At 51.8% G+C, this 27,112-nt stretch overlaps 1 protein-coding gene across 5 annotated transcripts in view; it reads left to right on the plus strand.

Moving 5' to 3' along the window:
* Positions 1-26,753, plus strand: part of POMT2 (protein O-mannosyltransferase 2) — a 51,128-nt gene extending 24,375 nt beyond the window's left edge. For 2 of the 5 annotated variants that reach the window (XM_062181621.1, XM_062181626.1), the window contains 16 exons: positions 354-462; positions 1,479-1,638; positions 2,751-2,857; positions 3,516-3,598; positions 4,742-4,851; positions 9,695-9,761; positions 12,061-12,130; positions 14,845-14,923; positions 16,023-16,174; positions 16,993-17,084; positions 17,978-18,054; positions 20,049-20,120; positions 20,405-20,672; positions 21,586-21,726; positions 21,869-21,968; positions 22,632-26,753. In XM_062181621.1, coding sequence (XP_062037605.1) covers positions 354-462; positions 1,479-1,638; positions 2,751-2,857; positions 3,516-3,598; positions 4,742-4,851; positions 9,695-9,761; positions 12,061-12,130; positions 14,845-14,923; positions 16,023-16,174; positions 16,993-17,084; positions 17,978-18,054; positions 20,049-20,120; positions 20,405-20,672; positions 21,586-21,726; positions 21,869-21,968; positions 22,632-22,737 — 1,793 coding nt within the window. In that variant the 3' untranslated portion in view covers positions 22,738-26,753. The remainder of the gene's footprint in view (positions 1-353; positions 463-1,478; positions 1,639-2,750; positions 2,858-3,515; positions 3,599-4,741; positions 4,852-9,694; positions 9,762-12,060; positions 12,131-14,844; positions 14,924-16,022; positions 16,175-16,992; positions 17,085-17,977; positions 18,055-20,048; positions 20,121-20,404; positions 20,673-21,585; positions 21,727-21,868; positions 21,969-22,631) is intronic. The other 3 variants (XM_062181625.1, XM_062181622.1, XM_062181627.1) reach the window with 3 other exon arrangements.
* The last annotated feature ends 359 nt before the right edge of the window (positions 26,754-27,112 follow it).

Consider the following 27,112-nt stretch of genomic DNA (forward strand, 5'->3'; position numbering starts at 1 on the left):
CCTGGACTCAAACTGGTGCCTGTATGGGATGCCATCACTGTAGGCAGTGGCTTTGCCTGCTATGCTACAGTGCTGGCCCCAGGAAAAGACCATCTTAAAGCTGCTCTGAGTGACATGATCCTCTCTTGGGTTGAGGGCATAGAGGCATTTCCCTGTCATTGGGCTTTGGTGTACCCCAAAGCTGTGGCCTTCTGCCTCCCTGATGACTCAGTGGTCCATCTAGTTGTGGCTGCACAAATGTTTATACACATTTAGCACGTGGGAGTAGGAGGGTGGGGTACTGTGTCTTCTGCTTGAGTGTTTGGTCTTTGGGGGTCCCCCTCTTGACTGCTTTCTGAGCTCATGTTTTTCAGACACAGGATGCCTTACACTGTCCCAGTACATCCTCCTTGACCCCATCCTGATGTTCTTCATCATGGCTGCCATGCTGAGCATGGTCAAGTACAACTCCTGCGCTGACAGGTCAGAGCACCATCTCTGGGAGGGGAGGGCCAGGAGCTGTAGCAGCTGCAGAGTTTAATGGCCTTTGAGAGAGTAGAAGAAGTGGTTCATTCTCTTCAAACCACAAGAATTAGCACCTCCAAGGCTTTTCTGGAAGTCAACTTAGTTTCACCCTTGGCCAACCTCATCCAGCTGCATTATGTTAATTAAACCTGGTCTGGGGACCATCCGCTCTGGCTTTGGATCTTCTTCTCCTACCACATGGACTTGTATCGATCTGCCTTTTCTAGAATCCATACTGTGTGCCAGGTACCATGCTAGGAGATAGAGGTACAGAGGTCTATAGACCTTGGCTGTTAAAGAAAATTCACTCTGGCAGGAGAGGCAACCAGATAATCAGAAAACTGCAGCACAATGTACCAGGTGCTACAGCACAGCAAAATAGTGAGGAACATGGACCTTGGAAGTGACTCCCTGGGCTAGAGCCATGTTCCCCTACTTGCTTGCTATCTTAGCTTCTCTGTACCTTGATTTCCTCACATGTAGAAAGGATGATAATGGGATCTGCCTCATGGGGTTATGGTGAGTACATATGCGGACAGCACTTGGAATGATGCCTGGCTCATAGTAAGCTCTCAAGAACTGCCGACTCCAGCAGGAGCAGAGGTGATACGAAGGAGATACAAAGGCTGAGTGAATCCAGCTCTGTGGGTTTTCCTTTTCCTTCTACTTGGTTGGCCATGAGTGACGAATGAGCCCATTTACTTTAAGTCCTGCAGTTGGCCAGGAAGGCCGTGGATCCTTTATGCCAGAAAAACACCTGACTCGCTGTCAGACTGTGAGGTGCCTGCGATTTCAGGGGTTTCACAGGTCACATCCTCCTGGGTCCCTGCCACGGTGCCCTGAGGCTAGGACCCCCGGGAGAGGGCACAGCACAGCCTCTCTGAGTCAGAGAACCTCTGCCCAGTCTCTGCTGCTCTTGCTGTGACGTTGACTTCCAGCTGCCAAATTGAACTCTGTGTCTTGTTGGTTTTCAGGCCTTTCTCTGCCCCCTGGTGGTTCTGGCTCAGCCTGACGGGCATCAGCCTCGCTGGTGCGTTAGGTGTCAAGTTTGTTGGCCTCTTTATCATCCTGCAAGTGGGATTGAACACCATTGCAGACCTTTGGCACCTGTTTGGAGACCTCAGTATTTCACTGGTGAGAACCCAAGTGCTCATAGAAATATCTTTCCTTCCTGTTATTTCTCAGCAGGAACCAGTGGCCTTTCCTGCCTCTGCCTTGGCTAGTGCAGCAGTGCATTCTGGGCCCTAGAGAGGCTGGACCAGCATCCTTGCATTACTCTTGGCATTTGTCTCTGTAATGCCTTTTACATTTTCTGCCAACTGCCCAGTCAGGCCAAATCTGTGGCAACCATGACTGGTGGGAGCCGTAGGTAGAATGGGTGGGGTGACCTTCTCAGCACACTTGTCTTTTCCTAAACACTGTCTCCGTATCTGGGGAGCAGTGTAAGGCCTGTCAGGGTTGTTATGATATTATTTATTAAGGGCTGGTACTGTGCCAGTCACTGTGTGACATGCCACACCTTCATCCTCTGATTTATCCCTCGTGTGAGGAATCGAGGCCCCGCCAGATGATAACTTTCCCAGGGTAGGTAAGAGGGAGAGCCAGGTTCCTACTTAGGATGGGCCAGCTCCAGCCCTCAGCTGCTTGGTTCTGGTGTTCTTCCACCACCTCTGAACCAAACACCCAACACATTTATTTATTCGTCCAGAAAATGTATAGAAACTGCCCACTGAGTGTGAGATGCTTGGAATATGTAGATGAATAACACCTGCTTCCTTCCCCCTGGAGTCACTGGCAAGAGAGAAGCAAACAGGCAGTTACAGCCCAGCTAGCAAGTGCTGTGAGAGCAGGGAGGAGGGTAGCAGTGCAGGAAGGCCTGGCAGGAAGCTGAGGCCAGAAGCAAAGAAAAGAAACAGTTAGCCACGTGGGCTGTTCCGGGGCAGGGAGCATTGGGAAACGCAGGGAAGTCAGTGGGGCTGGAGTGTGGAGGGGACTGGTGAGCAGTGGCCCTGCAGAGGCAGGCAGCGCAGGGCTCTGAGCGCAGTTTGGCCACGTGTACCCCCAGAGTGGTGGGTGTTAGAGAGACGTTGAGGGTTTCCACATATTCTTCTTCCTTGTTGGCCAGTTTTTTTTTTTTTTTTTTTTTTATGATTATGACATCTACTTAAAAAGGTACATGCCATATAAGGTATGAGGAATAATGAGGCCCCATGCCCCCAACACCACGCACTGGCCTCTGTTTGCAGATGACGGTGGGGAAACACCTGACTGCTCGCATCCTGTGCCTCATAGTGCTGCCTCTGGCTCTCTACACGGCCATATTTGCTGTGCACATCACAGTGTTGAATAAAAGGTACAGCCGGAGCCTTTCCAGAGTCTCCCTTCTGGTCTCTCTTTGGCCCCTAACTCCATGCATGGCCATGTGATTCCCTGGGTCTGGGGTCGGGATGATAGGAAGGGGCCTGGGCTTTTTTCCTCTTTCTTGCCTACTGTGTTCTATCCCTGGGTATTCCAAGGGCTTAGAGAGGCCAGCAGTCTGACCAGAGGGAAGAGGAGAATTTTCTAATAGCCAAACACCTCTTCTCCCTAAACAAAGTCCCTCATGCTTTGCAAGGGTGGGCATCCCTAAGGGTATACTGTGGGAGTGGGGTGGTAACCATCACCCCAGCAGTCAGAGCTCCCATTTCAGGAGTAGCTCCCAGATGTCAGGAGTTGTGTGCAATGTTTTGTACCCATGATCTCATTTAGCCGTAGCCATTTCTGAGTAATCATTGAGGGCTGAGGCTAAACAGTGCTGGATATGTTGCCCAAGTCACTCTGCTAGTAAGTAGCCAAGTTGGGATTTGGACCCCCCTTTCTCTGACTCCATTGCCCAAGGCTGTCTTGTGATACTTCACTGCCACTCTGATTCTACTTTCTGATGAACTGAGCTGAGTTCTCCCAGGGCTCCAGAGAAATCATAGTTTTTGCTCCACTAACTTGACTGTCTTCTGCCCCCTCTTCCCTCACAGTGGTCCTGGTGATGGTTTCTTCAGTTCTGCCTTCCAGGCCCGGCTTTCAGGGAATAACCTGCACAATGCTTCCATCCCCGAACGTGAGTGTCTCTGGCTCTTCACAGAGGTCGAGGGTAGAGGGGTTGCTTGGGAGTTGAATTGGAAAAGAAGAGTGTGATCCCTTGAGTTATTTTAGCCTATAGATGGCAAAGTAGGAAGATGACCCAGTTAGATCTGGCAGGAAAACTCAAAAGAGTGAATCAAGACTTTGCGGAAGAAGTCATCCTGGGCAGTGAGCTCTTTGAGCCTAAAGAATCACTTCTTTGTGGCTTTCGAAGCCAGTGCTGGTAGAAAGGCCAGTCAGGGGGATCTGGCCAGTGGCCAGCTTCCACACAGTATTCTGAGACTGATATCCATTCATGTATTCACAGGTGGTAACTGAGCCGATGTTCACCCCGCAGAGCTAGAGTCTGGGGGAGAGGGTCACCACACAACATGACCTGTGTGTTACGTCCATACAGAGGGCACACAGAGCTCGGGGGCTGAGGGTGCAACAGGTCACTGCTGTGGGGCAGCTGGAGATCAGAGTGCATGGATGGGCTGCTCTGCAGTTGGGGCCAGCAATGATGAGTGGATTTCAGCAGATGGAGAGGGCATAATGAGGCAGAGGGATGGCACGATCAAAGCCCAGGACAGGCCGGCGTAGGGTGTGTGCAGAAAGGTACTGGAGAGATAGGAAGATTGGGTCCAGATGATGAGGGCTGGACATGTTGAGATGAGGAATTCATTCAGCAGGTAGTGGATTCCTGTGGAGGCCTTTGGGCAGGCAGGAGGCCAGGAAGGTTGTGCTGTAGGGAGATGACCTGCCCAGGAGCCTCAGTTTAAGTGTGCTTCAGGATGTTTGCACAAGGACGCAATTGGCTATCACTTCATTTCTCAAAACCTGCCCTCCTTGTAGTTAAGTGGCACCTGACTGTGTCACAGAGTGCGCTTTGATAATGATGGTGTTGAGATCCAGCATCTTCTGAAGTTCTTGCGGGGAGGGGAGGGGTGGGTGGGCGTGAGCTCCAGTGGTGGTCCCTCTCTTGAAGTGGCTCTGTTGGAGTGTGCCTCCTGCTAGAGGCGGTGCTGGGCCCAAGGGACTCTCTCAGAGGCTCAGTGAGTCCTGTGGCTTCGGAGGCCCCTCCCAGGCAGGAGGGAGCTGGCATTGCGCTGCTCAACCCTGCTGCCGCCCTTCCTCCTAGACCTGGCCTACGGCTCTGTGATCACCGTGAAGAACCTGAGGATGGCTATCGGCTACCTGCACTCCCACCCGCACCTCTACCCCGAGGGTGTCGGCGCTCGCCAGCAGCAGGTTGGTGAGCCTGTTTGGCTCTGCACTGTTTGCCGTGACTGAAGCCACCATTCCCTGTCCTGTTTCCTGTCCTTGGCTCCCACTGCTTCCCCTGCTTGAGCATTCTTTCCACTCCTGCACTATGTTCTTTCCTCTGGCTAACCCCAGCTTCTTTATGCTTCAGCTTGGATGTTCTCTAAACACTATGACCCACCCCTTCCTGGTGCTGGGTCAGCCGGCCCTCTTACGAGAGGCTTTCTCAGTGCTGTCTGGATGCTTCTGTTGTAACCCTTTGCATAGTGAACTCTGAGACTTCCTTCCTCTAGTCTCCTAGCTACTTGATCGCCACTTCCTAGAAGGCTGGTGTGCCCAGGAAAGTGCCTGGCACGGAGTTGGTGAAGAGTGAAATGTAGTAGTGGTGAACACAGATCCAGGAACCCAAATCAGGGTTTGAATCTAGGTTCTGTAGGGAATATACCTGGACCAGTTTCTTTTTTTTTCTTTTTTAAAGATTTATTTATTTATTTGAAAGAGTTACAGAGAGAGAGGAGAGGCAGAGAGAGATAGAGAGAGAGAGGTCGAGAGGTCTTCCATCTGATGATTCACTCCCCAGTTGGCCACAATGGCTCTAGCTATGCTGATCCGAAGCCAGGAACCAGGAGCTTCTTCCAGGTCTCCCATGCAGGTGCAGGGGCCCAAGGACTTGGGCCATCTTCCACTACTTTCTCAGGCCATAGCAGAGAGCTGGATTGGAAGAGGAGCAGCTGAGTCTTGAACTGGTGTCCTTATGGGATGCTGGCGCCACAGGCCAGGGTATTAACCTCCTGTGCTTCAGCTCCGGCCCCATGGACCAGTTCCTTAACCTTTCCCTGCTTTAGTATCTTCATCTTTTAATTGGGGGAAGATAACCAGTACTTCTGTCCATCCTAGGGTTGTCGTAAGGATTAAAGGAGAAAAATATATGTGAAGTGCACCTATGAGGCTTAGCTGCAAGTATCATTGAGTTCGTGAACACTCAGTGATGGACGCCTTATCCAAGTTAATGAGTGGTAGTCGGGGCTGTAGGGGGTGGGGCCTGAGAGGGAGAAGCAGGATTTTGGAGAGGTTAGTAGGGCCAGCTCTGGGAGAGGCTTTCCATATCACAGTAGATTTGACTTTGATCCACACACACTGGGGAGACAATGAAAGTTATTAAATGGTGACAAGATGTGATTAGAAATCTAGTTTAGAAAGACACTACAAGGGCCGGCACTGTGGTGTAGCAGGTAAAGCCGCTACCTACTGTGTCAGCGTCCTATGTGGGAGCTGGTTCAAGTCCTGGCTGCCCCACTTCTGACCCTGCTCTCTGCTATGGCCTGGGAAAAAACAGTGGAAGATGGCCCAAGTTCTTGGGTCTTTGCACCCATATGGGAGACCCAGAAGAAGCTCCAGGCTCCTGGCTTCGGATCGACCCAGCTCTGGCCATTGCAGCCATTTGGGGAGTAGACCAGCGGATGGAAGACTTCTCTCTCTCTCTCTCTCTCTCTCTCTGTGTCTCTGCCTCTCTGTAACCCTCTGCCTTTCAAATAAATAAATAAATATTAAAAAAAAAAAAAGAAGAAAAGAAAACTCCAATGAGAATGTGATAGGTTGCCAGGGACAGGTTAGGAGGTAGTAACCATGAATAAGGATGATAAACAGGCCAAGACCACGGGGATGGAGGTGGGAATTGCTTTAAGAGACACTTCTTCCCGGGTGTCATGTAGGGCCTGGTGCCTGATGCATTTCAGGATATGCAGACTGTTTTTTGAGAAGCTTAAAAGTGAAGTTTCTCTTCTTGCAAAGTGACCATTCTTCATTTTGCCAAAAATTTTGCTTCTCACAACACTTATTTCCTTTTTTGCTACTAAAGTATTGACCTGAGGTATTGTTTTTTTTTTAAACAGGCAGAGTTAGACAATGAGAGAGAGAGAGACAGAGAGAAAAGTCTTCCTTCCATTGGTTCATCCCCCAAATGGCCGCTACAGCTGGCGCACTGCGGCCAGCGCACTGCACCAATCCGAAGCAGGAGCCAGGTGCTTCCTCCTGGTCTCCCATGCGGGTGCAGGGCCCAGGCACTTGGGCCATCCTCCACTGCCTTCCTGGGCCACATCAGAGAGCTGGACCGGAAAAGGAGCAACCGGGACAGAATCCGGCTCTCCTACCGGGACTAGAACCCAGGGTGCTGGTGCCACAGGCAGAGAATTAGCCTGGTGAGCCGTAGCGCCTGCTCAAGGTATTGGGTTTTAATATTTGTTTCTCATGCTTGAGTCTCCCTTAGCTCTGGTGCAGTGGTTCTCAGCCCTGGTCATACTGTAAAATCAGCTGGAGGGCTTTTCCAGAGTCCCGGCACCTCAGCTGCACAGCAGGGATTCGAATTCAGTTGACCTAGGCTGGGGCCCAGGCACTCTGCATTTTTGTTTTTTGTTTTGTTTTGTTTTGTTTTGTTTTTTTTTTGACAGGCAGAGTGGACAGTGAGAGAGAGAGACAGAGAGAAAGGTCTTCCTTTTGCCGTTGGTTCACCCTCCAATGGCCGCCGCGGTAGCGCGCTGCGGCCGGCGCACCGCGCTGTTCTGATGGCAGGAGCCAGGTGCTTCTCCTGGTCTCCCATGGGGTGCAGGACCCAAGGACTTGGGCCATCCTCCACTGCACTCCCTGGCCACAGCAGAGAGCTGGCCTGGAAGAGGGGCAACCGGGACAGGATCGGTGCCCCGACCGGGACTAGAACCCGGTGTGCCGGCGCCGCAAGGCGGAGGATTAGCCTGTTGAGCCACGGCGCCGGCTGCATTTTTGTTTTGATTTAAAGCTCTCCGAGTAGTTGTCCTGTGCAGCCAGGACAGAAACCGCAGCTAGCTGTTCCATGGTGAGCCCTTGCTGCAGGGGTCTCCTGGAAGATTTTCAAGGTACAGATTTGGTGGCCAGGAGCTTCTGCACTGTACAAAGGGGGAGAAGGGGCACCTTCTGAAGGGCCCCGGTGTTAAGCTGGGGTTACGCACTTAGAGTCCGGATGTGGAGGTTTGACTCCACGGTGCTGGTCTGTGAAGTGCGTCGAGTCGCGACAAAAGCGTCTGTCTTTGGCTTTACTGAGTCACTCAGCCTTTCTCCACTTGGTTCCTCATCTCTAGAGAGGGCGTTGTGCTAAATAACCTCTTGTGGCCTTCCCTGCCCCACGGTTCAATGTCTTGATTGTAAACTGTTTTTAAGGCATAACATTTATAAGATACAATTGGAAAACATGGAAGAGTATATAAAAGGAAACAAAATTTATGCATAATCCCAGAAGGTGAGTATGTATATTTTGATGTATGACATTCTGCTATAATTGGATACCCATGTCCCTGGAAAACCTCTTGTTATAAAAAAGCTCCACTGTGAAAATGAACATTTCTGAGAAAAAGGGGCCACAGACTAAACTCAAGAAGAAAGAAATCATTCTTCTTATAGGTATTTTAATAATAATGTCTTTTGTAAAAGCGAACAAACAAGACACTTTCTCCCCACGCACAGACACAGAGCACAGGCACAAGCACCACCCAGCTGTGCCAGCCTTGCACAAATCCAGATCGCAAAGACTCCATCTTGCTTTTTTTCAGGAATGTAGATTTAATTTTCTTTTCCTTATGACCATAAAAACTTTTTCAGCTTCTTGTTATTCTTGATACCATTATCAGAAATTTTTTTTCTGAGAAACAAAGCAAAAGCTGCTCAAAGCAGCCATAATAGTCATACATGCAAAATGCTTTTTCTTCTACATGCTATTTCCAAATCCTTTTGCAAGTAAATTAGCCACGTTCTATCCATTTGAGGTTAAAATATAAATTCGTATTGTAAGATAAATGCTTATTTTCCCACTGTTTCTTTCTTGTTTACATAATTGGCACAATTATATATGTGAGGGACTTTTGAAGAATTCATGAAAAACACTTGCTATCTTTTAACTCCATTTTTCATGAGTTTTTTGAAGTACCTTCCTCTGTAGTCTCTGGAATGTTGACTACTGGGAACGTTGGAATTAGCTGCCCTGGTTTGAATCCTGTCTCTGCAACTTCAAACTGGGTAACATTGACCAAACTACTTCACTTCCGTTTCCTAGTGCGCAGAGTGGGAATAACCATAGCCCCTGCAGCTTAAAGTGTAGTTGTAATTGAGGCAAGGCTTGCCCAGTGCTTAGGGAGTGCCTGGTGATGATGGTGGCATTGCCAGCATCTGCATCTCATGCTGCCACAAAATGCTCTGAGATGCTTTCTGTGGTTGAGGGATATTCTGTACCGTGGGCGGGCCGCCGTAACTGTCTCCCTCTTAATAGACACACATGACGTTCATGATTTTTGCAGTTAGGTTAATTGAAGCACACATGCACATAAAGCTTTCAAATCAGTGCATACAAAATGTCAGTTAGACTCTAGGACGAGATACCTGTGGAACTTCGTAGTTTCACGTGGCCTTGTGATGGGAAATACAATAACATGACTTCTTCATTTAGAAAGTTTGAGGCACAGTCTTAATTACTTTTTAGGATGACACTAAATCCTCTTCTGGTGCTAGAGACTATTACACAGGGGGTTATGGTTCTTCCCTCTGGAGGGCTGGGACTTTAAAGACAAGGTGCAGAAAGATACAAAGAGACAGATTAGAAAGGCTTGCAGAGCGAGGCATCTGAGTGCAGAAGGAAAGAGAGTCTCACATCTCTTTGCTCCTCATGAGCCCGCCTCGGGCAACACTGCTTCTCGGTCCTCGGGCTGGAGCCTGGGGATCCCGAAAGAGGCTGAAGCGCTGTTGGTTTGCTGTGGATTGTCCCTGGCCAGCTGTGCCGCTAGTGACTGTGTTCTCCCCACCCCTGACCCAGGTCACCACCTATTTGCACAAGGACTACAACAACCTGTGGATCATCAAGAAGCATAACACAGACTCAGGTAATGTGGTCAGGGACTGACGCCCTTGTGCTGTTTCTCCTGCCTCCAAAAGAGGGACCCTGAGTGGGCTTCCCTGGCCATCTTCCACAACATCTCTACTGATCTCGCTTCTCCTTTCAAGAATTATTTATTTATTTATTTATTTGACAGGCAGAGTGGACAGTGAGAGAGAGAGACAGAGAGAAAGGTCTTCCTTTTCCGTTGGTTCACCCCACAATGGCCGCTGCGGCCGGCGCACCACGCTGATCTGAAGCCAGGAGCCAGGTGCTTCTCCTGGTCTTCCATGCGGGTGCAGGGTCCAAGCACTTGGGCCATCCTCCACTGCCTTCCCAGGCCACAGCAGTGAGTTGGACTGGAAGAGAAGCAACCGGGACAGAATCCGGCGCTCCGACCGGGACTAGAACCCTGGGTGCCGGTGCCGCAGGTGGAGGATTAGACTATTGAGCTGCGTCGCTGGCCAAGAATTATTTCTTGAGCATCTGCTATGTTCCTGGAGCTACTGTGGGCATAGGGAACAAGCAGTGAGCAAAAACAGATACGATATAACTTTTATATCTGTCCTTTTGAAGCCAGAGAGCAGGGCGTGGCTCAGACCGAATCCAGGTCACCTGGCATGCCAGCAGTAGGCACAACTAAGGTCACTTGTAATGTGGAGGACACCATGCCTTGCAGATGCCAGCATATGGCCCTGATGACGGAGTAGGCTACCCCTTGCTCAGCCCTGGACACGTCAGTCAGCTGGAGATCTGAGGGCTGTGACTGGAACGTCACTCGATGTTGTTCTGCAGCTGGTCTGCCTCTGTCTAGTCTGGGCAGAGGAGCGCTGAAGCACACGGTCAGGCTCTCTGGGTGCTAGGGCAAGAGCTACAGCCAGGTCTCAGCCAGGGCTTCCTCTTTGCTCAGAGCTATGTGTGGGCTGTGCCTCCTGCTGCAGAGGGCGTCTTCTCTCACCTCTGAGCCCAGCATCACCACTCCTGTCCTGTGTCACAGGCCTTCCCTGTGACTCCTCAGCAAACAGCTCTGCCGTGGCCTGTCCAGAGTCTTCTCCTGAGCCTTCACGGAGAAGTGGAGAGCCGCTGTTCTGAACCCACCCCCCTCGTTCCTCCCCTCACCTCCTTACTGCCACTTCTGGGCTATGAACATGACATACACAGCGTTGTCTTTGCGTCCTGTTCTTCAGTAATACAACCTTTTACACCATTGGGCAGGATCTGTCTTACTGCCCTTGTGACATCAGTAACAGGCCAGTGGAAGTTGTCCATCACAGTGAGGAGTTAGGGAAGACTAGTTTTCCTTCTAAGTGACCATGAGCAAGTCTTTGAACATCCCTGGCTGTTTTCTGTTCTAAGTTAAGATGGCTGCATTTCACCCAAGTGACTAAGGATTTTGTTGGAACTTTATAGGCTAAGGTGTTTGTGTTCTTCATGGCCCCTGCCCACCAAATCCACATAAACTAAAATGTCCTCCTGTTGACTTACTTTATTTGGCATCCTGCTCATTACTCTTGAAAGAGACCTTAAAAGGCAGCCTGGTGACGGGCATGTGTGCAGCTGAGCTATCCAGTTCTTTGGAGAGCCAGTGATTTGCACTGGCAGATTTGTCCTTGACCTTGATCTGTTTGTAGAGTATGGGTGCCTCGCTGTTTGGTGCAGACATTTGCAAGGATGTGTTCTGGGTTGTTTTGGTGACTGCCAGCCCCTTTTCCATCCCCTCACCTTCCAGAGGATGCACTAGTTTCTTTCTTTCATCATTTCCTGACAAGTATGTCATCAGAGAAAAGATAATCACTAGAAAAGGGTGCAGGATTTAGCATTTGATTTTGAAGAGAGCTGAGCAGTCATTTGCATGATTAATTTTTGGAAGCCTCTACTATTACTACTAACAAGGAAATCTGACTCTTTAGCTTCCCTGCTTAAGGTCCAGTGGGGGCTTCAGTGCCTGTCAAACAAAGGCCACATTTGCCAGCCGGGCTTGCACTGACTCCTGCATCTTCTGTTCTCGCTCCCCTTCTGCCGATCCACCCTGACCGGATGAAACCCATTTCCATTGGTCACATGTGTTTGTTCTTTGCTATCTCACTGCCTTGTCCCTGTTGTTCACCTGACAAAATGCTCCTCTTTTTCAAGCGTTATCTCTGGGAAGCCCTCGTCTTATCCTCTGTGGTCCCATAGCACCAAGCCTGGGTAGTACCAGTAGCACAGAACCCTGCCGCACTGACCCTGCTTACCAGTCGGCTCTCACTTGATACTGGCCTTGTGAGCAAGTGATTCTGGATACCAGTGCTGTTTTTTCTTGGCAGATCCCCTCGACCCTTCGTTCCCAGTGGAGTTTGTGAGACATGGAGACATCATTCGGCTAGAACACAAACAGTACGTTGACTTCCTGTTTGGGTAAAGGAGTGTTATGGACACCAAAAGCAGGGAGTTCTTTTAAGAAGTAAACAGAAGCCAAGTTTGGATGAGGCGCTAGTAAACGGAATAAAGCTTCTGCATAGAGTGAGGGAGCCGTGGTGTGAGGGGGGTGAACCAAGCAGGCCAGCCTTCGCCTGTTTATTTCGGCTTTGTGGGGCTTTGAACTTTGAAAATACTTTTCAGTTTCTTTTTCTTTTAGAGCAAAAAAAGTATGAGTAAATAAATACATTAAAATATTTATTGATTTATTTTGAAAGGCAGAGTGACAGAGAGAGAGAGAGAGAGAAAGAGAGAAAGAGAGAAATCTTCCAGCCATTGGTTCACTGAGTCAGGCTAAAGCCAGGAGCCAGGAACTCCCATCAGGGTCTCCCACATCAGTGACAGGGGCCCAAGTACATCATCTGCTTGCTTCTTAGGCACCTCAGCAGGGAGCTGGATCATAGCAGAGCAGCTAGGACTTGAATTGGTGCTCTGATATGGGATGCAGGCCTCTCAAGTGGTGGCTTAACCCACTGTGCCTCAGTACCCACCCCGCCCAAAGCTTAGTAAGTGACTGCCTTTAGAAAGATGTCAGAGTTAGTTTGTATGGCAAGTTGGTTTATTTAATTAATGTTCTCCCAGATAATGCCAAGATTACATAAAAACTTTCTTCTTAAAAGCATAAAAAAGCTGACAAGATACTGGAGTTACTAGGTCAAAGTTTGAGTGAAAAAGGGGACTCTGGAGAAGTAGGTGAGACCTTGGAGCCACATTTGCCTTGATCCCACAGACTTGACCTTGGTCATGTGTTTTGACCACCTCGTGACAGAGAGAGAGGGAGTTTAAAAGTCAAAGCTCTGTGCTTATCCAAAGTAGAAAATTTATTACGTGATCCTTCCCCCAAATTGGAAACCCCAGAAGTCTTAGGGCCAGGGTAAATCCACCTTTTACACTTATTCCCAGGAAAAGTGACTTTGGTACCAAGCAGAAAGGTAGGAGGGGTTTGTGGGGAGCCCTGGTTCCTGAGAATGTGATTTTTTTTTTGGCAGGCAGAGTGGACAGTGAGAGAGAGGAGAGAGACAGAGAGAAAGGTCTTCCTTCCGTTGGTTCACCCCCAAAATGGCCACTATGGCCGGCGCGCTGCGGCCTGTGCACTGTGCCGATCCGAAGCTGGAAGCCAGGTGCATCCTCCCAGTCTTCCATGTGGGTGCAGGGCCCAAGCACTTGGGCCATCCTCCACTGCCTTCCCGGGCCACAGCAGAGAGCTGGACTAGAAGAGGAGCAACCGGGACAGAATCTGGCACTCCGACCGGGACTAGAACACAGGGTGCCAGCGCCGCAGGTGGAGGATTAGCCTAGTGAGCCGCGGCGCTGGCCCCTGAGAATGTGATTCTCATGTGGATTTTGTAGCTGTACTTCACGTTGCCTGGGTGGTCAAGGCCTTCAAGCTGTGAGTTTAAATGAACATGAGCCTAGACTGATAATGTCTCATAGGTGCCTGGCTAAAATAAAGTGTTAGCCGCCTTTGTGAAAAGACATTATCCTGGGACTGGCGCCAAGGCTCACTTGGTTAATCCTCTGCCTGTGGCGCTGCCATCCCATTTGGGCACTGGGTTCTAGTCTCGGTTGCTCTTCTTCCAGTCCAGCTCTCTGCTGTGGCCTGGGAGTGCAGTGGAGGATGGCCCAAGTGCTTGGACCCTGCACCTGCATGGGAGACCAGGAAGAAACACCTGGCTCCTGCTTCGGATTGGCGCAGCGCCGGCTATAGCAGCCATCTGGGGAGTGAACCAGCGGATGGAAGACCTTTCTCTCTGTCTCTCTCTCTCTCACTGTCTAACTCTATCTGTCAAATAATAATAATAAAAAAAAGACATTGTCCTGAAGTCCTGTGATTTTTCAGCAGCAGTGAGTGGTAGATAGAAACAGCACAGCACATGAGGAAACGGGGCAGCGTATGAATCAGAAACAGTAGACAGGTGAGGCAGCCCCTCAGAGATTTTGTGCACTGGAATTACCAGATACAAATTTAGAAAATAAAGTTAGGGTGTGTGTGTGTGTGTGTGTACACCATTAGCAATGGTTTTTCTCTAATCAGTTGGAGATAGGTTACTTAAAAGTTTTATTCTATTACTATTAAATAAATTTCATTTTAGTATTAATTTTAGTATTAATTTCATTTTAGTATTAATAAATTAAAGTTGAAAGTAAATTTCATCTTTACGAATTTCTAAATATTTTATATCACTTATTGTGAATGAAATCAAGAATTATTATAAAAAGCTAAATACATAAAAACATAATTAAACCTAGTCATTCCCTTAGAGTACCACTTTAAAAACTGATGATGGAAGTAGAAAGACTTGAAATGGGGTGGTTTACATATTTCGGGCATAACGTAGATCTCAAGTTTTAATTTTCTTTTCCCTATTCCTCCCTCAAAAGTCAGCCATGCTCAGAGCCTCCATCCCAGCGCCTGAGGCTGTTCCCCTTCACCCGCAGTCCAAAGCCCCCTGCCTTGGGCTCTTCTCTCTTCTCCAATTCTCTGATCTTTCTTTCCTGCTTTGTTGGTTGGTAATGGTTCAGATTCTCAGAGCTCTTATCCTAACATGACTCTGAATGTCCTTGGTAAAAAGAAGAAACATTGTACATTTCTCTTCTTAAGGGTAAAAGCATTTCTCTCTTCTTACTTTTAGGACTTCTCGTAACTTGCACAGCCACTATCATGAGGCCCCCCTGACCCGGAAGCACTATCAGGTCACTGGCTATGGAATAGTAAGTGAGCAGCTTGAGCACGAGGTAAAAAAAGTTGGGGGTTTAGATTCAGGGCCATGTGGCAGAACACATTCTGCCCCAAACACTGGTATGTTCTGAGGATTAGAGGCCACACAGGGACATTTTTCACATTGGGGAATTTTTGGCTAAGCTTGCTGTGGGAAAAGCACATTGTGAAGTCTGTCTCCATCCCTCTCCTTGCATAATAGCCTTGCCATTTACATGTCCTGCTGCTTAGTAAATGTCAAATGTGAGTACTATTTATATCTCTTTCCAACTCAGGTTGGAGAGAACCCAACAACTCACGCTATGGCCCTAGATGACTATGGAAGTTCATCTTTTGCCAGGTTCCAAATCTCATTGGCTTTCTTTTTAAGGATTGCTTTCCTGTTTTGCAGAGGGATATAATCCACGTAGCTTTTTTTATTTTACTGTCTCAGGATGCCATTAATAGAGTAAAAGCTCATGTGTTCTTACTAGTATGGCTCAGGGAGTAACTGAAGACAAAACATTTTATGGAAATGTCTTGTCCATCAGTTGCATTTCCTTCTGAGACCTTTGGTGCTTTACTAAAGATTCTGGGCCCCCTAAGGTGGGTTCCCCAGTCCTGTTTCTAATTGCTCATCCCGTATTGTCCTAGGCCAAGACTCTGAGTGTTCTCATTTTCCCTGGTGGGCTTCTCCTGGGGAGAATTAGACACAACTGCCTTAATTTCAAATATGCAATCGGCCATTCTGGCTTAGATGAGTGAGAATGCAGTTGGCTAAGGTAGTGGACACAAATGGCCAGGATCTATTTCTGTTGACTCGGGGAGATGTCCGGAGTTTGTTTTAAGGGCGGCCCCATCTGTTTAGAACTTGTACTCTAGTCCTGTGAACTGAAATACTGGACTCTGGTCCCAAGAGCTATGTTCCTGCTTTGGGTCCTGAGTCACCTGGAATATTTCTGTGGCCTGTTCCCTTCCCTCTCAGTCCTTGAGGCTGATTTGGTCTTTGACTTTTAAAATGTGGGGGCATCTGAGACAGTGGCCATTTCTCTTTCTGATACCCTTTCTCTAAGGTCATTTCACTTTGTGGTTTTTTCTTGGTTTATGTGGCAGAATGGGACAGGGGATTCGAATGACTTTTGGCGGATAGAGGTTGTAAACAGAAAATTTGGAAACCGAATCAAAGTGCTGAGAAGTCGATTTCGCCTCATTCATCTGGTCACAGGTTGTGTCCTGGGCTCATCAGGAAAGGTTCTGCCCAAGTGGTGAGTCTCTGGATCTTTGATGACCCAGCGGAGGCCTGTACTTTCCTTTTACACAACAGGGAATATCCCAGAAGCTCTGGTTTCCCAGTGGTCAGTGGTTGCCTCTTGCGCTCTTCTCGTGGTAGAAGAGGGGAGAAAAGGTGCCGGGCTTATCGTGGAGCACAGTGCTCCAGGGTAGCTGTGTGCTCTCTGTGTCTGGCAGTAGAACATCTGTGTGTCTGGCTTGCAGTCATAACTCTCTGGGCCTGTATTTCTAAAAGGGAACTGTTAGATGCTAGACTACTCCTAGGATAGCTGAGGAATACAAAAGTGCAAGTTGAGGGGCCGGCGCTGTGGCACAACGGGTTAATGCCCTGGCCTGAAGCGTGGGCATCCCATATGGGTGCCAGTTCTAGTCCCGGCTGCTCCACTTCTGATCCAGCTCTCTGCTATGGCCTGGGAAAGCAGTGAAAGGTGGCCCAAGTCTTTGGGCCCCTGCACCCACGTGGGAGACCTGGAAGAAGCTCCTGGCTCCTGGCTTTAGATCAGCGCAGCTCCAGCCATTGCAGCCAACTGGGGAGTAAACCAGCGGATGGAAGACCTCACTCTCTCTCTCTCACTCTCTCTCTCTCTCTCTCTCTGCCTCTCCTCTCTCTGTGTAACTCTGACTTTCAAATAAATAAATAAATCTTAAAAAAAAAAAATAAAAGTGCGAGTTGAAAAAGTGACAGCTACCAGGTTGAACAGGGAGGGATCCCATGGGTCTGAGAGCAGTAGGCAGTGCTACTTTCTGGTGGGTTCCAGAGCTCCTGAGAGACACCTGTGATAACTCTCCACAGGGGCTGGGAGCAGCTGGAAGTTACTTGCACCCCTTACCTAAAAGAAACCCTCAGCTCCATCTGGAATGTGGAGGACCATATCAATCCCAAACGTGAGTGAGGACACTTCCCGGGCTGGCTCTGAGGGGAAGTGGTTGTAAGAAGCCTTCATCGACCCTGCTGTCACTTCATCTGATTGTTCCCTCTTCTTCTTCTTTCACACCTGGTCTCTGCACGAGTTGTCTATACCTCCATGACTTCCCCTTTTTCTTCTCACCCACTCCATCCTTAAACTCTGCTCCCTAAAATGAGCACCATCAGCAGGTCCATCTCGTCTCCCTTTGGGCTCGTCTGTCCCCTGCAGTGTGGATGTCTCCTGCCCTCAAGGCTTGGAGCAGGCTGCCACTTTGCCTTTATGGCCTCTCACCCTGCATCGAGCCGGCACCGTTTCAGAAAGCCCTGGCCGCAGCCCCGAGCTGACCCCATGTCTTGGCTCACAGGCTCCGCTTGACATGTGCACTTAACATCAACTCCGTACATCACGGATTAGTCCTCTGTTGTCCTGAACTGCCCCCTTCAAATTCATGCCTGATTGCTCTTTCCCTCCGTGCTTTCTGTCTCATTCTTACTACCTAGTCTAACCCAAACTACTAAATAACTCATTGAACAACTCTTTCTGGGTGTGCCACAAACCAGGAGGAGCCCTGGGGATGCCCTCGTGGTTAGGTAGACTCAGTCCCTTCCTCACAGACTTTTTGCCTAATGGGAGGGCAGCATTTGAGCCCAGAGGTCAAGAGCTGCTGGGACCCCAGGAGGAGGGGCCTTGCTGTCTCTTTCCCTTGTGTCTCTCAGAGTACCTGGTGCGTACTTAATGCCCGCTGAACAGATGGCCCTCGACACTCCCAGCCCGTCAGGAAGTCTGCACGTGGGCTCTGGTGGCCATGGGGGTTCATGGACAGACACACTGCGTGGGAAAATGTACGACATTTTTGTCTATTTTTTCCAGTGCCAAACATCAGCCTGGAGGTGCTTCAGCCCAGTTTTCCTGAGATCTTGCTGGAGTCCCACATGGTCATGATCCGGGTACTGTGACAGCCCCTTCTCCTTCCATGGCTTTCTAAGACATCTGGCAGGTGCAAATTTGCTATAGATCCACTGCCCCCTTGTGGGGGACTCTGAAAGCATCACAACTTGCTGGTTTACTTCCCTATCCCAGAATAAGAATGATCGTGATGATGATGGCGACACAAACACTGAGTTTCTATTAAGTCCTTTCATGTTTACTGCAGTCCTGTGGAGGTTATTGTCATCCCCAGTTACAGATGAGGGCACTGAAGCACGGGGAGGTTGAGGATCTGGTCCAGGGCCGTGCAGCTGGGTTTAAGAGGTGGACCCAAGCTCCGGAAGGGGACATCAGACTTTCAGTCACTGCCGGTTGCAGCCATACTCCCCTGCCTCCAGGTGATTTTTCACATCTGTTCAAGTGACAGAGTTCATGAAAATCTCAGTTCCTGGTTGAGATCCTGAGATACTCATAGTTTGTTCTGTCATGTGAGATTGGGGTCAGTTAGGATGAACAGTCGGCCTGAGTGTGTGGTTTGGATGTAGCATGAAATCCTGTCCATAGCCAGCCCACTCGTAGTTCTGGACAGAAACTATTTAAGGAGCATGGTTGATTTCTTTTTTAAGGTTTTCTAAGACTCATTATTTTCACTCTGTTTTTAGCTGATGGAATTGTGCATCAAAGCTTTAAGGAAAATTGAAAGAGGGAATCTTAAAGTTGAGACAATTCTATCACTAGCCTCAATTTCCCCCTGTGAACTGGGGGACACCCGCTGTTCAGGGAGAGACCCCCTTCCTCGGACTTATGGGAAACCTGTTCTACAAGTTGAAGAAGCCAGATGGTGGTTATCAGTCAGCCCACAGGGTTGCGGGGCCGAGTAGCAGTTGCCGTTCCTCCCCTGGTGAGCCGTTGTCAAGTGGAGTTCCCTAGAGCTGCTTATGGAAGCCGTACTCAGTAAATGCAGCTGGCTGACTTCACACATTAAACTTTAAATTCAGATGTTGTCATCTTCCCCCCGGGAAGTGATGAATTGACATTAAGCAGTGTCTGGGTCACTTCTTCTCTGACAGTCTGCTTGTAGCTGTCACTGCAGTCTATGACAGAGCTCTTGGAATGTGTCCCTGTCAGGCAGAATAGCATTCTGAGTGTGGGTAGAATTTTAAGACAAGGTCCAAAGAGTTTCATTTCTTCTTTCGTTACCTAAGAGAAGTCAAGACTACTGAAACCCTGGGGACGTAGGGTGCTGTTCTGCAGGCTAAGTGGATTCCTTCGATGTGCGTGGGGAAGGCTGGTTTGCCTGGTGCAGTTGGCTGGAACAAGCCTGTTCAGAGAGAAAGCCTGGAGAACTGACAGACTCATGCACCTGTACTGGCCATGGTGTTCCCTTCCTTCCATCTTGCGTTAGTAGAGGAGCTGAACTTGGCAGCGTTTCAGGCAGTGGGGCGGAAGCCCTGGGCTTGTTGCAGGTCTGCTGGAGTGCTGGAGTGTCAGACGAAACTGAGCTGCCTTAAAGGAATCAGTTTGCCTCTCCCTCTACTCCAGGGGTCCCGGGTCGTTCCATATTTCAAGGCCTTCAGGTGGCCAGAGTGCTGCCAGGGCTGTGCAGCTAGTCCTCGTGGGCCGGACACCCGCTGTGCAGGAGTGTCCCAGCCACCATATGGAGGCCTGCACACTAATTCCAAACCCTCGGAGGTGGGGTTAGTAAGGTTCTGGGAGGCAGTTCATCATCCTTGGCTTGGCAGGTGGGTGTTTTGTGCCCAAAGAAACAAATCCCTCATTCCTCTTTCTCTGCAGCCGAGGTCTGAGTGGACCATATCTGGTGGCAAGTGAGGGCCTGCTTGTATGGCTGTAGGCGGGGCTGTAGGCCGGAGGGAGAGAAGGAGCACCTGGCTTCCCTGCGAGGCAGACTGCTGCTGACGCTGCGCACTGGGCAGGCTCTCAGGGATGCTCGCACTTCGCTTTCTGTCCTCTCTAGTGCTCTGTCCTGACCAGCCTGTTTTTGCACTTCCTGCAGGGCAACAATGGCCTCAAACCCAAGGACAATGAGTTCACGTCTAAACCCTGGCACTGGCCTATCAACTACCAGGTAGGGCCCAAGGCTGGAGTTCCTCCCTGGAAATGGAGCTGAAAGAGATCGTTGAGACTTGGCAGGGCGGGGTGGCGTGCTGGGGTGGTGGGCAGCCATCTGGGATGGGTTACCCAGAGACTGGGCTCTGCTCTCTGCCCTGATTCTGACCCTGCCTTCCCACAGAGCTCGTGCAGAATTTGCATACTCCGAGCCACCTGTGAAAGGCGACCGGTCTCCCCCCACCTAGAAGGGGGTGGCTGGGATGAGCTGGGCCCTGGGTCAGCAGGGTGTCCTCTCTACAGGGCCTGCGCTTCTCAGGGGCCAATGACACAGACTTCCGCGTCTATCTGCTTGGCAACCCGGTGAGTGCCCACCAGCCCCAGCCCAGGCCCGCAAGCACTTGCGCGTGGGAAGCTGCGGGAGCTGCTGCTTTCCATGCTCCTCCAGTTCCCGTCTCTCTGCAGGTGGTTTGGTGGCTGAATCTGTTGAGCATTGCTGTCTACCTCCTCTCGGGGAGCATCATTGCTGTAGCCATGCAAAGAGGGGTGCGGCTGCCAGCGGAGGTCGAAGGTCAGGTCCCTGGTCTCTCCCTCCTTCAACCCAGCAGTTGGCAGCGGGGGCCTGTGCCCCTGGGGCATGCTGGCTCCTGATGGGGCATCCTATGTTTTTCCTTCTTTTTTGTACTTTCCACCCTCCCAGCAACCCCGTGGAGTGGAGTGTTAGGCCCCGCTTTCTATGGATTTCGGTGGATTAGGCACAGTGAGATTGAAACGTGTCCCTGCACACAGCGGTGGTCAGTGGAAGAGCTGAGGTTCAAGCTGAGCAGCCTGACTTCACTTGGAACCTGTGCAGCATGTCGAGCAGCCCATCTTTCTTCTGCTCCTCCTCGTTCCATGGCCCTGTCCTCTAGTGTGTAGACAGAGCTGCTGGGCCAGGGGAGGAGCAACCCATTGCTGTTCCTGGTGACTTTAGCTGCTGGACCATAGAGCACAGTATCTGAGATGCCCACACAGGCCTCTGACCCCTGCAGCCCCCTGTCTGAACAGTTACTGTCCCAGATACACGTCCCTCCGTTCTCCTGTCTGGTCTGTCTGTGTCTCTGACCGCTGCTGCGAAGCTGTGTGCGGTGGTAAAGATAGAGAGGTAGAGACGGAGGGGGAAGCCATCTCCAGGGGCGTAGGGTTATGGCTTTATTAGAGGTGGGCCCTTTTCCCAGACACCAGCTGTGGCCTCGTGCTGGTGTGTGGTGCCCTTGCCATTGGTGCCAAGAACCTCCCATGCTGGGTGTTGACCAGGGCTTTTGAGACCCAATTCTTCCTTCTGGTTGCCATAGAGTCGTTTGGGTTGGTCTGCATGAGAGAAGGAATGGAGAGGTAGGGGTAGTGACTTAGTCACAGTGCAAGGAAGGGACAGAGCTGGGCTGGAACTCCGGATCTCTGACCTCTCCCTGCCTCTGACCGGGGCTGTGCTGTTTGGGGTCCAGGGCTGTCCCAGGTCCTGCTGCGAGGAGGCGGCCAGGTCCTGCTTGGCTGGATGCTGCACTACTTCCCGTTCTTCCTGATGGGCCGCGTCCTCTACTTCCACCACTACTTCCCAGCCATGCTCTTCTCCAGCATGTTGACAGGTCAGCGCCGCCCACTTGGCCTTGGGAGACAGAGCAGGGGCGGGGACAGGGAGCAGCAGTGCTGAGGGCAGTCTCTGCTCCCTGACTTCTGTGCCCCAGAAGTCCTTCCTCACGGGCTGCTGTGGGTTTCTCTCCCCACCAGGCATCCTGTGGGACACCCTCCTGCGGCTCTGTGCCTGGCGCTTGGCCAAGGGCATCCATGTGATGGGAATCCTGAGCCTGCTCCTGGGAACTGCCTACAGGTATGCATGTCCCCTACGTGGGCTCAGTGACGCTTCAGCCTGGTGCATTCTGCCATCCCCAGGCTGCCTGGCCCCCACCCCGAGGGCTCTGGTTCAGATGAGCCCAGATGGGGCCTGACAGCCCCCAGGTGGCCCTAATGTGCAGCAAGTAGCAGCAGCAGGAAGCGAACTGTGCATTCTCTGCTCTGCCAGTAGTTTCCAGCTTTTGTGCCAGCCCTCTTTCATGCCACTGGCTCCCTGCTAGAACTGCTGTCCGTGAGGGGAGGGAGAGGATGGGAAGACTAGGAATGGGGTGGCCTGGGGGCCGCTGGGATGGGACAGTTGTTTGGAGAGCCTGCCTGCTTTGCCCTCTCTGCAAGCCCTGTGGGTATCCTGCTGAGCAGCACTGGCGTCCTGGCGAGCACATGCCTTTCCGGGGGCTTAAGTCACATTTTGACAAACCAGGGCCCTGGACAGAGCCCTGTCGTTGGCCTCTTACAAAGACCCCTTCCTTTATTGTCACGAAGTCGGCCTCTGCTAAGTTCTCTCTGCCCGAAAGGCCAGCTCAGACAGTCGTGCTAAAAGAGAGTGGGTCTTGTGGGCAGGGAGTATCTGGTGAACTCCGGCAGGAGGCGCTGAATCCACAGGCGTGGGTGCCAACGCCTCCCTCCAACTCCCTCGCAGCTTCTACCTCTTCCATCCTCTGGCTTATGGGATGGTTGGTCCTCTAGCCCAGGACCCCGAGAGTCCAATGGCAGGACTAAGGTGGCTGGAATCATGGGACTTTTGAGGCTACCCTAAGGACTCCAGCCTGGCTCCAGGAGCTGCCCCGGGATAGCCAGCTGTGGAGCCGAACCCTGGACCCTCTGACTGGAGGAAGCCGCCTGCGGAGCTTGGAGAATTCTGCTTCCTGCCAGGACCAAGCTCTGGGAGCAAACCCGGATGGAGTCCAACACCGGCAGAGCCACAACGCTGTGTGCAGCACCTGCGGGGCAGCGTCTCAGCCCACTCCCCTGCGAGTAGGACAGGCAGGGGGCATGTGCACAGGGTGGGGAGTGCCTGGGAGACGGTACCCCGCGGAGTGGGCCTTGTAACTGGACAGTCAGTGGCATAAACTGTAGAAAGCCCAGGACTGCAGTGACATTTTCTTGTGTTCTTTCCACACTGGGTTTGCTTTGGTTTTGGTTTGTAAGACCCACCAAAACATCTACCTCCACCAGGGCCCCAACAGCTGAGAGTGCCGGCCCCAAGGGCAGAGCAGATGGGACCATCACAGCGAACCCAGCTGAGGTGGGCAAGCGCCCCGAGCTCCCCCAGGGACTGCTGCCGCAAGGGCCTGCCTGTGCTGGACACAGCGCACCAGGCTCTGGGGAGCAGGGTGGCCGAGAAGGCGCCAGCCTCGGGTCAGCCTTCCTCAGCCCTCTGGGGGTGTCACACCGTGAGATTGGCAGTAGGAGCCATGTCCTGTGCTTGGCCACTCTGTAGCCCCAGGCCTGGGCATGCTAGAAGGGCCTTCTCTCTGTCTCTCCGTTTCCCCCTGCTTCTGGCCTGGCCCTGAGGCTGGCCTTTGAGGACGCTTTCGTGACAGCTGCGCCAGCTGAGAGCGGGTAGGCGTGTGGTGCCGGGCTCCCTGCGGGCACCGGGGTGTGCACTGCCCCGGCCTGTCTGCCTGAATGCCACTGTCGCCCGCTGGGCCTTCCCAGTGCCGCTGCTCCAGCCCTCCCCTCGGACGTCTCCCGGCTCAGCCCTGGGGCATCTCCCCTTCCTCTGTCAGTTTCACCTGCCTCTTTCTCCCCAAAGACCCCAAACACCGAGAACTGGAAAGCATGGCTGCTTCTCCTGCTTAGTGCTTTGAAGCTGAGGCCAGCTCGGCGCTCTGCTGCGCTTCCTTCCCAAAGGGATGAAGAACACCCTTGGGTTGGCAGGAGAGGAGCCCAGGCCAGCACCCCAGCCGGCCTCCCTTGGTGCCGGCTTCGTCTCTGAGGACTCAAAGCCCCGAGGTCTAATGATGAGTTTGCTGCTCTCCATCTTCCCCCTGTGCAGCTCCCAGCGACTCTTGACAGGGCCTGAGTGCTTTAAGGCGGCCGGGGAGGCAGTTGCCATGGAGACTGGAAATAAGTCCCAGGGACAGGTCGTGCTATCTACTGGGCTGTGGAGAGGGAAGCTTCTGGGCCATGCTCGGACATTCAGACAAGCTGTCATTAATGTTAATAGAGGAAACCGGCGATGTCAAAAGCAAGGCAGCTTGGTTAATTAGATCTGGGGCCAGATGACCTCCCTCTCCCACGGCTACAGCCCTTTTGATTTCCCCCAGCAGGAAGCCGCCTGTGCTGAGCCTGGGCTGCTAGCTTAATTGCATCTCTGGCAAGGACGGAGAAGCTCTGCTCCCTCTTTTCCCCACCCCAGGCACAGCTGCTTGCTTAGACTGGGTGGGGGCCCCATCGGGGTGAGCTCTCCTGGAGGTGGAGCACAGGAGGCCGTGCTTGGCTCTCAGCAGAGAAGTTGGCCTCCCCGACCTCCAGAGGTGCCTGATGCTCCTTGGGTCGTCTTATTTCCCAGTAGGAAGTTGCTGGAAGGGAGCAGCTCTGTGGGGCAGGCTCAGCCGGCTTCCCAGCCACCCTCCCTTCCTTCCTTCCCAGTTTGGCCCCCCTGGGAACAGCAAGAGTCCTAGGTCTGGTCTGCTGCTTCCCAGGGGTGGGCGAAGGAGAATTCTCTCCCTCTCCCTCTCCCTCCTGCTCTAACCAGCAGCCCGGTCCACACGGGGCTTGGAGCTTTGAGTGCTTGGCTTCTGTTGTTCGGAGGAGGCTGCTGCTCTGAGTGGGGCTCCAGCCCGGGGATGAGCAGGAATGGTGGGTGTCCCGTTCCCAGCCAAGGTCAGCCCAGCCTCCAGACAGCTCCTTGAGCCACGTTTTATTAATAATAAAGAGAAAATGACTTTCCAGAGATAGTGAAGGCCATTGACTTTTGTAATAAATAGCTCTTGTTGTGAACGCCGTGGTGTTCTTGTACTTAATTGAGTCTGACGCGCCCTCTGGCTCCCAGGACAGCCTCTCTGAGAAGAGAAGAATGTTTGGAGTGCAGGAGCCATTCCATCGTGTCTGGGGCCTGAGCTGGCTAATTCTAGCAGCGCTTGCCGCTGGGCTCTGGCAGCCCGGCCACCCCAGGGACATGTGGGCCTTCCCATGTACACGGCTGCTGGAGTAATTGTTGGTTGTTATTTCTGTTTCCCTAAACTTACTTTGCTCCGAAATAAGGAGGATGCTGGACCTGTCATTTTTTCTCTTTTAAGCTGCCCACACAGCATAGGAGGGAGACAGCCACGAGTGGCCCTGCGCCGTAGCAGCTTGCCATCCTGCCTGACGGAGGCCCCTGTCTCGACGGGCTCCTCTCTCATCAGGAGTGATGTTAAGGGAAGTGGGGAGTTAGTACCGCCCGTGAAGCTGGGCATCCTCTGGCCTGCCTCAGCACCCCTCTCAGGACCAAGAGTAGTTGGAGGCGGGGCAGGGGGCGGGGTCCTGTGGATATCCAGGAGGTAGAAAATGCCTAGGACAAGCAGGTCAAGAAAGAAGCAGACACCATCTGATTGGCACAGCTTAGTTCATGTCCTGACACATCTGTGACGTTGAATCCTCATAAGGCCCACTGAAGTCGGTGATGCTCTTGTCTCCATTCCACCCCGGGAGATTAAATTATGTTCTAAGGTCCCACGATGAGTAAGTAACAGAACCAGGGCTCAGCGCCAAGTTGGACTTGTCTGCTTCTCCAGCCTGGTCCGCTGGGACTAGAAGCGCCTCCCAGAAAGATCTAGCAGCCCTGGAGTCTCTGGGGAGAAGGTCCAGTGCCCCCAGTCTGCACGTCCCTCTGTACCTTCTGCCTAGTCCTGAGCACGTCCCAGGCTCTGTCTTTCCTAGTTCCCCAGCCAGCCCACACCAGAGCACGTGGGCAGGTGTTTGACACAGGTTTTCTGGGATGACAGCCCTGAGTGGCAGCACTTGCCGTTCCCGTGGTGCGAATGCTCCCATGGTGGCCCATTTCGAGCCCCCAGCTTGTTGGTCCTGAATGAGAGGCTGGAGACAGAGGCATACAGCTGACCTCCGCAAGCCCCCTAAGAGCTGGCTCCAGCACACCACTGACCCGCTGTGTCCCCGGTTTGGTCTGGTCTGTGGACACAGCTCTTGGCCGTGGCCCATTAACGTGTGGGAACCAGTGGAGAGAATGGACATCCGACCTGACGTCAAATCCTGGCCCCAGCACTTAACTGTGAGACCTTGAGCTGATGACTTGACCTCCTGGGTTAACTGTAAAATGAGGATATGACAGCAGCACCTACTGCATCAAGTTACTATGAGAAACAGGAGCTGGTGATACAAAGGGCTTTGCACAGTGTCTGGACGGCGATGCTTAATAAATGCCAGCTCCTTACTGATGCTAGTGAAACACTGACCCCCGTGACAGCATGTGACTCTAAAACAGGACCAGATTTTGACCTGGCCAAGTGCTAGGCGGACACCCCACAGGGTCACGAGCCCCTGTGACTTCCCCAGCTCCTCAGTGTGGCTTCACACCCTCGGGCTTCTGGCTGGAATACACCACCCTGGCTGCTGAGGCCCTCCTCCAGGGGGAGCAGAGGCCAGAGTGCACTTAGCCGTCTCCTCCTGCCTTCTCCTGGCTCCAGGAAGCCTCAGAGGAAGCCATGGGTTTGAGTGTGCCAACTATACTACCCACTAGCTAAGGATAATAACCCACCAGACCAAAGGAGAAAGGAGGCAAGAAGGGTTCTGGTGGAAATTTGTCAGGGAGATTCAAGCTGGGGGGGTGGTGGGGGCGCTTAGACCAGCTGGGTGGCCTGCATAGAGCTCGGGATATCCAGACACTGAAAGATGCGGTGGGTGGGGGCGGCCTTACATGGCACAGGGGTTTGAGCCACTGCCTGCAGCACTGCCATCCCTTATCAGTGCTGGTTCAAGTCCCGGCTGCTCCACTTCCAGTCCAGCTCCCTGCTAATATGCCTGGGAAGGCAGCGGAGATGATCCAAGGACCTGTGCTGCTGCCAGTCATGTGGGAGACCTGGATGGAGTTCCTAGCTCCTGGCTTTGGCCTTGACTGATGCAGCCATTCGGGGAGTAAGCCAGCAGATGGAAGATCTCTTTCTCCATGTATCCCCT

This window comes from Lepus europaeus, chromosome 22, assembly GCF_033115175.1.
Source record: "Lepus europaeus isolate LE1 chromosome 22, mLepTim1.pri, whole genome shotgun sequence".
In the NCBI taxonomy this organism is placed as follows: domain Eukaryota; kingdom Metazoa; phylum Chordata; class Mammalia; order Lagomorpha; family Leporidae; genus Lepus; species Lepus europaeus.